Source organism: Enoplosus armatus, chromosome 3 (assembly GCF_043641665.1).
Source record: "Enoplosus armatus isolate fEnoArm2 chromosome 3, fEnoArm2.hap1, whole genome shotgun sequence".
Lineage (NCBI taxonomy): Eukaryota > Metazoa > Chordata > Actinopteri > Centrarchiformes > Enoplosidae > Enoplosus > Enoplosus armatus.
Window position 1 is genome coordinate 5,605,073 of NC_092182.1, and position 14,568 is coordinate 5,619,640.

Genomic DNA, 14,568 nt, shown 5'->3' on the forward strand with positions numbered 1-14,568 from the left:
CCTATAAATAAAGAAAATTAAATTGATAACGAAGACATGCTTGAAAATGTTTTCAAATTCTTTTTAGCTAAAAACAACTAAAAAGACATTTTCAGAAACTCTGTTACCAATGAACGCTGATATACACAGTATGATCTAAGCCATGTTCAAATATTGGATGGTTCAAAACACAGAAAACACATCACAAAATGAATAACATTTAGTGCTTAATTCTCTAACATAATTAAAAGGATGTTCGTGTCCTTTCCTTTCGCTGAGAAGAACACCAACGCATAACAAATGTTTATGCGCACATAACAAGCTACTGTAAATCAGCTACATTAGTTTCTGAGGGCGTTGGAGAAGCTTCACTTCTAACACACAGGGCTTGGTGGACCACAGATCGAAGTCTCTCAAGCAATATAAAATGTTTAAAGGCATAAGCTGTGGTTCCCACTGAAACAATGCTTAATAATAAAACCAATAACTCAACCAACGAGAAAACCACTCTGACAGCCACTGAAACTTTATCTGGCTCAGTTTACTGTAGTCCCATCACCCCATACACCCCCACGGACAGGGATTAAACAGCTAGAGATCACTGAATAGAAAACCTGAGTTGGTTAACACTGAATCAGGACGTGTTTCCAGTGTAGGAAGTCCATCAGGTATATTTGCTAAATGTTGTAAAAAGAAAGTCAGCAAGAAAAGTTTATTTGCACACTGCCTTCAGAAAGACAAAGACAGGAAATATGGAAAACTTTTGCTTAAATTCTTTAAATGTTTTTTTCAAAGACTAAATAACAGTTGTTATTTTTTTAAAGATTAATTAACTGATCCCAAACTTTCTAAAAATCTGCACAATTACTTGAGGAAGCAAAAATAAATCTGATATGTTAAGGATGCATAAACCTTCACACTGATAAAGTCATAAACATCCCAACGGAGATGATTATTGAATTATTTAAAATACAATATTAAATAACAATCATCATACTAGTGGAGAACAGATATGGAAGGACGTGGTTTAAAGAGGTTTAACACACTTCTATCAACCTAATAACTACAGAATGTAAGTTTTGGCTACACCACCAGTTTCATATGAGGATACCATTGTGGAAAACACATTCGACAAGCATATACTAACCAAAGTGTACTCTGAGTATTGTTCAGTTTCAGCATGTTTCAACTGTCGAATCTGCCAATCAAAACCAGCTCATGTCTTATTAAGCCCAAAAATGATGATTAATGAGAAAAAAAACCTCTCTAGGGTTTCTGCTAAAATGATTATTGTCTTGGGGAGGAGTATTTGCAGATAAACGTAATGAATCTTTTGACGGGTTTGTTAGTTGTACAATGTCCATTTGTTTTTAAATGTGACAACAGACTAGCTTTTCTGCATTGTAATGAAAAGTGTCCTACCCCCTTTTTCATGTCATTTTTAAAACACTGGGCCAGAGTGGATGTAATTAGGCTTCTGACAGTGACAATCTGCAGTCAATGTTAGAGATAACTGATGTCTGGACTGTTTTAAAGCAAAGCTGACCATATAAACCCCATTAACTTGATTTCAGTCTCCCACGTCTTCTGGCTTCTTTTTTTTGTAGCTTTCTCTTCGACATAAACTAGCAACTGTTAAAGCAACAGTTGTCTGAACCTCCCAGCTCAGCCATGGAGCCATGTGGGTCATCATGGCTGACCTTCAGACTCTACATTCAGTGTCCTAAAAATGTTCCAGTGTCCTTCTCAATTGATTGCTTTTCAGTAACTTTGTTTAAACTTGTTATATTAGACACAGGCTATCTCTATTCAACACATTATGGGACTTCTGAAACCAATTGTGTTCCATAGTAAAGGGGGTGAAAACTTAGGCACTCACTCACAGTGTTTTATATTTGTATTTATTTTGGTCGATTTGTAGAAATGTATTCTCCCCCCTTTTCCTTTTGTTTGTTTTTTTTATATTTTCACTGTAAGTGAAGAGTCTTGTATACAAGGCATATTTCACAGTCTCCTTGTTCAATTCCTTTAACAGCATACACAATAATTTAGAAGGTTAAACATTATCTCAACCTTGGATGAATCAACAAACCTGTTGCTAAATGGACTGGGTGAACCTAACAAAACAAAACAAAACATAAAAATCACCAAAATGCTACAAGTCAAGCAAACACCAAGAAAGCCCCTGCAGCTGAAGTAGTAATCATATTATATAATTTACTATAAAATGGAAGCGATGGACAAGGTGCAAACTTAACTTATTTTGTCCAAAAAACTCCAATCTGCTGGTTTACTCCATTTAAATAGGGTACATATTATACAGGAAGCAACAACATTGATGACCTGGTTTGTTTCTGATGTCGCTGACCTGGTGATCTGAACATTTCAGTTTCATTTTTGGGCGGACAGAGACATAACTTGGGGTTAAATGACCACTCAAAAGTGTAACAAAAGGTGAGAGGGTGAGTGAGGTTCCTCAAGTAAGAGTGTGAATCAATCAACAGCACACTGAACCACACAGTGTGGGCTGATGGATCTCAGCTCTGCCCAAAATCTGACATTAACAGTTGTGAAGAAAGGCCCTACACCAACATGACAACAGAAGACATTGGAGAAGAAACGAGGCTGGATTATAATGTCACAGCACCTGGAATGCCTTTGGTGATTCTTCAAATAATCAAATCATATTATTACAATCCAGAGGTGAATCTGTAAAATGTCATATGCCTCATCACCAAAAGAAAAACAGACACAAAAAGAAGGAAATGGCACAAAGTTGCGGCAGTCTTTGTTCTGTCTCTGCTGTTAAAGTCCTTGCAGCGCTCTGCAGTTAGTACAGATGCTGACTTTCTTCTTAACCAAGAAATCACATGTTGACGCCCGCTCCAGTATGAGCGAGTCTCTATTAGATAATGGGTCTTTGGGGGGCAGTCCCTGGCACACAACATAGTTCTCCAGGCCCAAAAGCAGACTGACCACTTCAGTCACCGAGGTTAAGCGTGCCGGGTACTTGTCGTACAGCGGGTGGGTGGGGAGCAGCGGCTGCTTTTGGACGGTGACCTGGTAGCAGAAGCCCGGGTCTATCAGCACCATGGTGTCGGTCATGCTGGACTGTTTGGAACACTGGATGAGCTGCAGCTGCGGGCCCTCCACCATTATGGCGTACCATAGGATCGGCAGGACGGAGGTGCGCAAAGAGTGCAGCAGTTTCATTAGCTGGTTTTCGATGTCCGCACCACTCCCCACCGGGTTATCAGCCAAACTGAAGATCTGTGTGATCTGCAGAGAGCAACACAATGAAAAGAAATACACAAAAATTAAAGGGTTTGCAGTATCTGTTGCTAATCAGACAACTAATATGAAAAGTCTTAGCAGGGCACTTACCATGGGCAACTCCTCCTCTTCTTCCTCTTCTTCTTCTTCTTCCTCTTCAACATGCTTTTGACCTTCTCTGCCTGTGTGGGGTTTCTCCACATCCCATCTGCTTAGCTGGTCCTGGATCGATGAGGGTTAAGGTTAGGGACTTTGGTGTGGTGGCGTCTCACGGCTTGAGCTAGCAGTATAAGCCAACACTCAGCTGCCAATTTACTGCTGTACGTACACTGAGCTAAAACTAATGCAGTCTAACACAACAGTCCTGCAACATATCCTACCTTCACAAAGGTTATAATGTTCAGTGTTTGTTCAAACTGTTGTAGAGAGGTGCTGCTTCGACTGTACGATCATTGAGGAGGATGTAGTTTGTGGTGCTGTTGAACTGTGTATTGTCATTATACAGAGAGTTTATAGTTTTTAATATTTTGTAATAGAAATGGGGTGGACAAAATATTGAAGACACCTCTCAGTATAACGACACAATTCAACAGCACCAGAAATGACAGCCATCAAGATGACCATAAAGTCGAGTCGACACCTCTTTAAAACAGTTTCAATTAAAGCTGAACATTATAACCTTCATGAAAGCACAATTTATTGCAGGGCTGTTGTAAATAACATCTAATAAAATAGAAACTGAGTGTATGTTAGCATATTATGTCACATTAAAAGTTTCAGCTATCCGTTTCAACCCTTGAGAAACTGCTAACCTGACACGGTCAAATCAGTGTATTGGCAGAAGTTTGTGACCATGTGATGAGCCGACATTTGCTATCTTGTATCAACAATAAGCTACGTTACAGGTCGCTAAAGCTTGACAGCTCGGCAGCCATTGATGTAACAAGAGTAACCAACACTGACCTGCAACACGTGCGAGCCCTCGCTCATAAACTATTGTCATGTTGTACAAACAGACTGGAACAATATTACTGACGGCACCTTTCAAGCTGACTCGGACACGGAGTTGAAACGGTACAGAGATTCAAGTGATAAACATGGGGGCAACAGTCAGAACAGAAAGAAAATGAAGAGCAGTGATTTGCTAGCCACTGGGCAGCAAGCGAGCTAATCAGTCTGAAGTGGGTTTGGGATTGGACGAGGTTGGATTTTTTTTTTTTTTTTTTAAATCTCCAAACTAAGTGTCTTTATGTTTCTGCTTCATCAGCATTCAAGACAGTGTACGTGACACAAATACCAAAAGCAGAATTTGTGCACCATCAGTATTTGCAATAGCACCAGGATTATGAGGCTTAATTCACAACCTTCGCCTGCACACTGAACTAAACAACATAAACAGAGCAGCTTTGTATGTGAGAGACGCAGCAGGGCATGTGGCAAGCACCACTTCACCCCTGAAACTGCTGGATCAGATATTACAAAAGACATCGTTCACACCTGCAGAACTTCACTTTAAATCCCAGTGGAGACGCCAAAGTTTCCAAAGACACCAAATATGTCAAGCTAAATTTTGGGGGAATGTGTATAAAGTTATGCACAAGACATCCACACTGCAGAGTATATCTATTTGACAGAATAGTGCAGCCATGCAGTCTTGGGCTTAGATATTTCTCTCAGTGTAAACATATAGCTTCAATGAAAAAATGTTACAAAGTCATACAGAATATGCTTGATACTGTCAGACAGTGTGGAATACGTTTTATTTTTCCAACTTTAACTACTTAGGGGGAAATAAAAAGGAAAACTGAAAGGGGCCATGTAAGAAAATCTGCCATTTTTCCTCCTCCTAGTTCACACTGGCGAGGATCAAAAAACACAGTAACTGAAAGCTACAGCACTGATGATGGGTCACGAAGCATCAGACACTGACCGCAGGGACAAACTGAAGGAACGCCAAGAAGAGAGAGCAAACAGCTTGGCAGTGATATGCATCCTTTATGAGGAGGCCAAATTAACTTTTGGGGGTGGCCTGGTGCCAAGTGGTTAAGACTCATAACATGTAATTGCAACAGCCCCAGTACAATGCCTTTCTCTCTTTATGTTTTCTGTCTGTATTCACAGTCAAATGGTGCAATGAAGGCAAAAATGCCCCCGAAAATGAACTTATGTGCTGTCACATGGATGTACCCACAAGAGAGCAAGAGGACAGGGGGAGAGTGAGCTCTCCAACTCAAATGGAACACTTTGAGGTACAGATTGCATTACCACGGACTGGTAAAAAACCTGGTCAAACGGAGTTGGAACCAGGCCTGGATTCATCCCACTGAGCCACAGACCAAAGAGCAGCATGACAACAGATACATAAGGAAATGGACAAGGTGCCAGAGGCGTTTATGAAGGAAAAGTGTAAACAGGAAGCCACAATGACTCATGATCAGTCCGGTTTAGTGCTATTAAGCATTGGGCAGCAAGAATGTGATATCTATAGTGGATAGTTGCACTTTTCTGCTTGATATCAGAAGAGCTGTGGATTATTTCAAGCAAAAGGCTCCTAAAACACACTACTAGCAATCACAAAATTAATTTCTGGCCTTAATTACTTAAACAAAGAAGAGGGAAGAACGTAAACGTACTAGCTCAGAGCTGTTGTGGTTGCTGATGTGAGGGACTCTGTCACGAAGTCCATTGCGCTGGGTGAAGTCCAAATGATTCAACTGCTGGAAGACAAAATCAAGCTGACATTCGGTGTGGTGAGACAAGCATAAGGTGACAAAAACAAGCAGCTAATAATCTATTTTCACACCTGCATAGATGATTGGTGGTTTCTCATGTTCAGCTCGTAGGGGTGTTTGCTACCACTGGCAGGCTCAGGGCTCCAATTCATCTACAGCAGTGAAACATGAGCAAAGTGAGAAGAAAGCACAAATTCTTCCTTAATTTTCTAATGCAAATCTGAAGGGGAATCTTCAAAAACAACCACAACAAGCAAAAGGAAACCATAAAAAGATCCGAACACCAAAGGAATTGGGAACTCACAGCATGTAAGTTACTGTCATCATCTTCATTGTCAGTGAAGTCCAAGCCACATTGGAACCCTTTGCTTTTCTTTAAACTTGACTTTCGACTGTATGTGTAGTGAGGTCTGGGCCTGCCCGGCAGCATTGAGCCGTCTGGCCCAAAGTCACCTTGTCCCATCTGGAAAGGCAGCAAGTGTCTCTGACAAACATGAGCACAGAAATATTCAAAACCAACGCCACAACTTCATCTCTGCAAGAAACAACAAATGAATTAGAAATTGGCAGGCTCTTACCATTGCCTGTCTCTGACACTGACGTAGCCGACACTTCTGCCTCTTCTTGTTGCTGCCTCCAAACTTGGGTTTGTCTACACAGAAATCGCACGTGCCGCAGTCTTTCCTGCAGAGACAGGCTTTACATTCTCCACAGGATCGCCGCTTCCGCTTCTTATGCCACTGACAACAAGAATAATCAGAGAATTAAGTCATACAGAGGAAAAACATTGACACAGTATCTATGCAATTACTTAAATACTGTTGATAAAAGGTGACGTGTAAGATATCTCTTGACAACCCACACACAGCCATGAGGAAACGGGAGAAACCCAAATAATCTCTTTGAGTTAACATAACATGCAGTGTTTTTTACTAAGAAGACAGTAAGTACGTTTCCATCCACCTGTTTTTATTCACATTTTCCAAACTCTCCACTGAAGAGATCTGTGTGGGGCGACGAGGAAGCCGTAACCTTCCTCACGTTAACACATGAAACAAACATAAATGCCACATTTCCCACATTGTTTTAATGCTCTTTCAATCAGAGTATTCATTTGCACTTTCTGTTGCTGATTCCACTAGCCACTATTCAGACCTAAAATCTAAAATGTTTGAGTCACTGTTATAAAATAGATATTGGTAATTCTGTATCACCCCAGGCAATCCTGTCATTCTGTCTGCAGCACAGTGGGGTTACATTTTTTTTTAAAAACACTCACATCATCATCGTCGTCAGTTGACATGTCATCCTCATCATCAACGTCCACGTTGACTGAGAAGTTCTCTGTGTCACTGCTTTTGAGACTCAGGTGCTGGTCGAACAATACATCATCAGTGAGAGTGGGGAAGAGTATAGGAATAATATGTATTATAAATACTTCAAAAAGTTACCTGAGAGTCTGTAACTTCACTCTGTAAAAGGAAATTGTTGTTGTTTGTTAGAACTGAATTCAATAAATCTTTCATGCATCATCACACTTTTGGCATTGCAATTACAGCCCATGCCATACAGTGTACACAGTCAGTATTCAGATGTGGACAATTTGGAATATGTGAAACCAGCCTGAGTCTGACTGTAAACCAACCTGTAGGAAAACAGAACATTCTTGGCCAATAGTCGTTGTATTTGAAAGATTTGTCCTTCTATAAACACAGCCAACAATCAGTGTTGACTTAACAACCAAGCAGTGGAGACCTTGCTCGAAAAGCTTTAAATTTGCCACAGAAACAAAATGGTTATTACAACATGAGGTTCACACGTGGAGTGAGCACAGTAAACATGTACATCTTAGTGGATTATACAATTTATTACCTGGAAACTCATGCTGTCATCAAACGTTTCAGGAAGGTCATTATAAGGCCTCTGCTGCAGGAAGCCTCCACTTCCAGGGCCCTGATGGAACACACACACACACACACACACACACACACACACACACACACACACACACACACACACACAAAAGGTATGAATGTGAAAGTAACATAAACAACAAGCCTCAAAATAAACAACTGTTGTGTGTACCCACCAGCTTACCTTGCGAATGGGACATATACATTTGCGTTTCCGGCAGATGCGTTTCCGGGACTCGGGGCTCTGCAGTCCATGCTTGCAGTTGGCGCACTGCCCGCAGTTCACCGTGTTGTGGCATCCCACACACTGTCCACACGGAATCCACTACAGGTGACAGGTGACATGAACGAGAAAAGAAAGTCTTTAAGGCACTGGTTTAGCGGCCCAGGAAACACAGACAAATTGCATGCATAGCATATCATTTCACGTGATGCTACTAAGCCTATCAAATCTGTGCATTCCAATAAGCGTTGTGACTCGAGGAATAAGTGAGTCAGAGAAAAGTAATTCCACATGCCGTGCTTTTTAGAGCACCGAGTTAAACCCGAGCTACACTTTTTTTTGTAATTTTTCTAAAATGAAGCACTTCATTTTAAGATGCACATTTTTCAAAAGCTCTCTATGCATTTTATTGTTAAATGCAGTCCTTATTTTACTTGAAATGAGAAAGATTTATTTATTAATAGAGTACTAATCCTTAAGAATCCCTCCAGTTCAATGTGAAAACTGACTATTAAAAAAATCACTGAATTGTACTTTCTTTGATTGACAGTCAGTTGTTGAGTTCATACAGACACTGATACAACTACTAGGCTAAATTTTTTGTAACCAGTGGACCATGTGCTAAAGTTGTGGCTAGTTAAAGTGGCTTAAATGTAGCTGATGATTCACACAGCGTGCTGACAGACGATGCTTTACCTTTCTGAAACGAATCATCGGATGTTCTTTTGTCTTTGAGGCAGCTGGAATTCAAAAGAAATACACATTGAAGGATGAGTAAAAGTTTCAGGAATGTATTTCCTATTTCTATTAACGCTACTTTTGCCTCAGAATCATGAGATTGCACACCCACAAACTGACATACCCCAACAGGTGGGACAGCAGGGCCTCTTCCTTTGCTTGTCATACCATGTGCCTGTGAAGGAAATCCCACATTTGGCGCAGACCCTGCAGAGAAACACAATGACACTCAGTCCATCTGCATATCAACGACTCCCCACCAACAAACCCTGTTGATTGAATGGAAACACTCAAGCGTTTTGTTTCTCACATCAGCAGTTAATTGATTAAAATGTGAAGTGAGGTAACAATGGACTCACAGAGTGCTGTCCTCTGACCCGATCTCTCCATTTATGGAGGGGAGCAGGTGCGGTCTGGATGATGAGGGAAGGGGAAGTTTAATTTTATCTTCCTCTGGTGGATCCTCTTTGCGAGGGCCTTGGTTTGGAGTTCCCATTGTACTGTGAGGGGAGAAACTTGCCTGGTTGGATTGGGGGGTTCTGGGCCCCAGACTCGGGGTGAGCCTGTGGTGGGAGTCTGGAGTGTCTGCCCCGTCTCCTCTGTCCATCCAGCTGGACTCTGAGGAAGAACGCTCCCGGATCCTCCTCTAATGAATAACAAAAGAGAGGAGAACTAACTGTGAGATTTAACATGTCTTAAAGGTTTTAAGTGATAAAAAGAGGCCAATACCTTTGCTCTGCTTCGAATTCGTGTGGGTGGTGCTTCGCCGTCATAGAACTTTCCGGTCTTGTAGTCAAAGGTGGACAAGTCGAGATGCCCCTCCAACACCGAAACCAGTTCTACTCTACTTCTCACTCGATCCCCCCGTGGACTGCAGAGGAAAAAATAACAATCACAGCCTCAAAGAGCTGGAAGACAACCACTAGAAACTACAACATCCTGCCACATGCTGCAGTTCCTTAAGTCCTAATGGCAGTTAGAAAATAACAGGATTTCTTTAAATTGATTAGGGCTGCAACTAAGAATTATTTTTACTATTCATTCATTCATTACATCCATTCATATCTGCTGATTATTGTTTTGATTAATCAGTTGTTTTGCATATAAATTGTCTAAATATAGTAAAACAACAGCTGATATTCAGATTACAATCAGATAAAACAGAAAAGAGCAGCAAATTCTCACATTTGAGAAGCTTAGAATTTATTATTAATAATAATAATAATAATAATAATGTATTGTTATATTATTATTATTAATGTATCATTAGTGGTAAATATGAACAGTTATGATATTGACTTTTTTTGCCATATTGCCCAGCCCTAACACACAAAATGTGTGACTGCTACAAACTAACAGCTTGTTGAAGGAAATTGTGTTATTTACATAGACAATAACCACATTTAATATCTATACATCTTTTAGAAGTTTGTATAACTTTGGTATCATGTCTGTATTCCGCACCTATGTAAGTGTGTATGGATGGACCAGAAGCTTCTCCTGGTTAGCTGAAGGAAAGCCAGAAGAACATCTGGTATCACACTTGGTCATGTGGAGTTAATTGACTCCATGCTATATACACTGGGTCTCCCTTTGTCTCAGTGCAGACTGCACTTTGGTTCCACTCTGGGTCTGACCACACGTGTGTGAATAAACCAACCTAAACTAAGACATAACCCCAGGTGTGCTCCGCTTAGCAACAGCGTTGTGATACACGATCCATGTCTCCATGTCTCTAAATCTTACCAATCAGAAAGTTCCACGTCTGATTGATTGCATTATTGACCAACCAGAAACAGGAGCTTAATATGAGGGTAATAAAATTTGATGGGACACATGATGCATTTCTGCATTCTGAATCACTTCAGATTTGTATCGTACTTTCTGCAAGAATAAAACATCTTATACCTCAGAAGCAAAAGTCTTGTTCTGTATCTCAGTGTTTGGTTCCCACGAACCTGATAGTGGTTATTTATTTAAAAAGGTATTGAAGGCTGAAGAAGAAGAAGAAAATAAACCACAACACTATCCATTATTTACCCCAAGTAATACACATCCTTCTGCCCCATGCTAGAACCTGAGCGCCGAACAACTTCCTTGCGTTTCCAGCCCTCTCCGAGTATCGGCCATTCAACCCATCCTTCATCAGGGTGTGATCGCTTACGGCGGGGAATCTGAAGCCTGGATTTAAAAGAGGAAACGGGGAATTATTGATGTTAAAAATATTTGTACCACATGGGAAAAACAAACTGCATGAGAAGCCAACAAAATGTTAACATGCTGAGCTGCGAGGTGTTGCATATTCATTTTCTTTCAATGGATTGAGGCAAAGTTACCAGAAGGTTTGAGATGAGCTGATTCTTTCAACACCAGTTGAAACAAATAGAAATACATTAAACAAATAGAAATACATTAACACATATATTTACATATGATTGCATTCTATTTCCTCCCAAGCAGCTATAAACTGTGACTCCCTTGCTAGTGTACTTCATCTTGTCCCTTTAATTAAATACACTACCTGTTGAATTCAGTCAGGAAATCATCAGTCTTTAACACATATGAATCACCACTTCCAGCTCCACTGTGATGAAGATAATGACGTGGCTCTTGTACTTGCACTTGGCCATAAAAATCTAAATCTAATCTAAAGATAATGCAGCTCATTATCGGACTACAGACAACCAACATGTTACAGAGAACATCTGGTGTGACAGCATATTGCACTATTGTTACATGACCACACACTGGTGTAAAACAAACACTATTCAACCTACTGATAAATCTTCTTCATGGTCTTCTCGCAGCCCACCATGCCCTCACTCCTTTCACTTTCCCCTGCCAGGCTTTCTTCATCTGGATCATTCCTACCAACGCTATTGGCATCATCATCCTCCTCCAGCGGCTCAAACCAGTCAACAGGAGGCTCACCACCAGTGGACGTAGCCTCCTCCTTAACCCTCCCTGGGATTTCCTCGACTGAATCTGAGCTGGGGTTTTCCTTTGTATCTAGTGTGTCTGATGGTTCTGAGGGCTTCTGTGCTGGTGCTGCCTCAGAGGTGGTTTCTGCTTCACTGCTCTTCCTCTCTGTGCCTTGTCCCACATCTTCATCCACATGCTCTCTGTCAGGGACAGCGCTCTCAAGTGGTTCCTCGTCCATTGGTGCGCCAGTTTAGGCTACAACCGGTCCAATGTGTTTTCCTGGAGACAAATAAGATATCCTCTACAGTCGATCTTGCATCCCAGTTACAGTGGTGTGTTTTCGCATTGTCCGTGGATGTAGCCACGTGACCTTGGTTTTGGGAAGGCAGATGACCCGTCAGGATGGTTGACAGCTGCTCAGTTTGTCATGACAGAACCTGGGGAAAAGAGGATGTTGTTTAGAAACAGAGCCCTATGCCTAGTAATGTTAGCTTGTACCAACGAGCTGCTCAAACATCTGGTTTACACTCGATGGCACGTATGGTTAGCACAGCAGTTGAAAGTATATACAACGCAAACTAACTAAAAAGACGGGATATATGTCCCAATCTAGTAAACGCTAACTGGCAAGCTTCCATACATATATAGCTACCGCGTATCCATGGTAAATTAGCTAGCACTGAGTTGTGGCAAATGTTAGCCAGCCATCACAACGTTAGCGACACTAGCTAACCTCAAATGCTCAAAGTGCTGTTACTGCTGTGCTCTGATATTGATGCCGATAATTTCTGAATACGTAGTTTAGCGACATGCCACATAATACCAGCAGTGCAATGTCAATACCACTTACGTTGGGTTAGCTGGAGCATAAACACTGAAACTGAAAGCGGCAGTCACGTTAGCCACCGTTAGCTACAGCGTTCCTCCAAGGTTCCTATGCCAATACGCCGACATGATCCCTCTGTGTCGCTACCGGTTTACCAATGATTGCGGTTCGGTGGGCCAGCAAAACACACACACCTTTCGGGTAATGTTCCCCAGATGCTTGGCACTCTAGTCACAACAGGCACCACTTCATTTTACGAAGTAGAGCTAACATAGCTAGCTACCATGCATCAAGCGATAACGGAAACGGTGGTGGGACCAAAGAAGGGTACACACCAAAGATGCAAATCCGTCTGGCCCAGGGATGTAAACTGTGACCTCGCCTACAGAGAGTGCAGCGCTATCAAATAACAGATACTTTCCATTAACAAATACAATTAATCAATTGATCTTCAATTTAAGTGACTTTAGAATTATAATGCGACGGTAGGTTCAATTAGCCACCATAATGTGTTATAAAAACTCAGTTTCAATGTCTCTGTGGCCCAAAAATGGGAACTGTATTACAATAATCCCTTCGAGATGTACTTTACAACATATTTATGTACTTCTGCTGTAGATAATTACTACGCACAATGGACTAAACAACAGAGGCCAGGCCTTTTTAGCTATGTTTTAGCTATATCAGCTAGCAATATAGTATATCCATTATACAACCACTCAATGAGACAGTACTGAATTTGATTTGTAGTTTACTCATTCCAAACAGTAGTTCAAACATTACTCATTTCATGCAAACATTGAGTTAGGAGAGAAGCGTAAAATGACATGTGGCTGATTGGACGCAAAAGAATCACCTGTCCGATCAACAGACGGAGGGGAGTGAATTCTCTCATCCTGCCTGCATCGTCTTTAATGATATGCTTCATCTTTGTTATTTAACTGTGCTGCCTTCACGGGTTATTAGAAAAAAATGTCAGCCACTAGACTAGTTGTGTTTGGGTTTGTCTTGACAGCATTGTTGTCAATGCGTGACTTTATAGGAGGCACAGCTTTGAAACCATTATCTGCAATTAAAATGTATTCATAAAATCATATAGTTTGGCCTTTTATGTAAACAATATAGTATGTCTCTATTTTCAGGCCAAATCATACGCACTCCCAAACCAAATTAAGCAGGTTTTGGTCGGAGACGCATTCATTTAGGAGGAGCACTTGAAGGCAACAGTGCTTGTTCAAATAAAGAAAAGTTTTGTAAACATTTATTTTTTGAAAATTACAGTTGTTTTTTAGTTTTAGTAGCTTTAACAGTCTTTATTGTTTTTATTTATTATTTATGTATATAATATATTTATTATTATATTATTGGGAAGGAAGTGCCACGGATGTGGAGGATGGCTGTGAGGTGACTGTTGTGGGAAGGGGGGAGAAGGTGGGAGTTGTTCTGTTGCAGCTGATCCTCCATCTTCCTCCTATAGTTGTTTTTACCCTCCCTTATCCTCCACCTCAGCTCCTTCTGCATGTTCTTCAGCTCCTCCTTGTTTCCTGACTTAAAGGCCCTCTTCTTTTCCTTGAGGAGAGCCTTTATGTTTGGGGTAATCCAGGGTTTGTTGTTGGAAAAACACCGTACAGTCCTGGTGGGTACGGTATTCTCCACACAGAAGTTAATATAGTCCGTTATGCAGTGCGTGAGACTGTCAATGTCCTCCCCATGAGGATCACAAAGTACTTCCCACACCATTGTGTCAAAACAGTCCCTCAAAGCCTCGTCAGCCCTTCTTTTCACTGTGCGAGAGACAGCTGGCTGCCTGAGTACCAGGGGTTTGTACACAGGAGGTGCACCAGGTTGTGATCAGATCTTCCCAGGGGAGGGAGGGGTGATGAGTTATATGCCTCCTTGGTGTTGGCATAAAACAAGTCCAGCGTCTTATTGTCTCTTGTGCGGCATGTAACATACTGCGTG

The 14,568-nt window shown here is 41.2% G+C and overlaps 1 protein-coding gene across 1 annotated transcript; it reads right to left on the reverse strand.

Moving 5' to 3' along the window:
• Nucleotides 1-1,871: 1,871 nt before the first annotated feature.
• On the reverse strand, nucleotides 1,872-12,018 carry mbd1b (methyl-CpG binding domain protein 1b). The gene is made up of 16 exons (XM_070902876.1): nucleotides 11,636-12,018; nucleotides 10,899-11,039; nucleotides 9,588-9,729; nucleotides 9,218-9,504; nucleotides 8,983-9,065; nucleotides 8,817-8,860; nucleotides 8,082-8,222; nucleotides 7,857-7,937; nucleotides 7,436-7,456; nucleotides 7,264-7,356; nucleotides 6,563-6,724; nucleotides 6,289-6,468; nucleotides 6,056-6,136; nucleotides 5,886-5,969; nucleotides 3,364-3,474; nucleotides 1,872-3,258 (listed from the first exon to the last, which is right to left on the reverse strand). The coding sequence occupies exons 1-16, from the start codon at nucleotides 12,016-12,018 to the stop codon at nucleotides 2,785-2,787; spliced, it is 2,508 nt and encodes an 835-aa protein (XP_070758977.1). The 3' UTR covers nucleotides 1,872-2,784.
• Nucleotides 12,019-14,568: the final 2,550 nt, after the last annotated feature.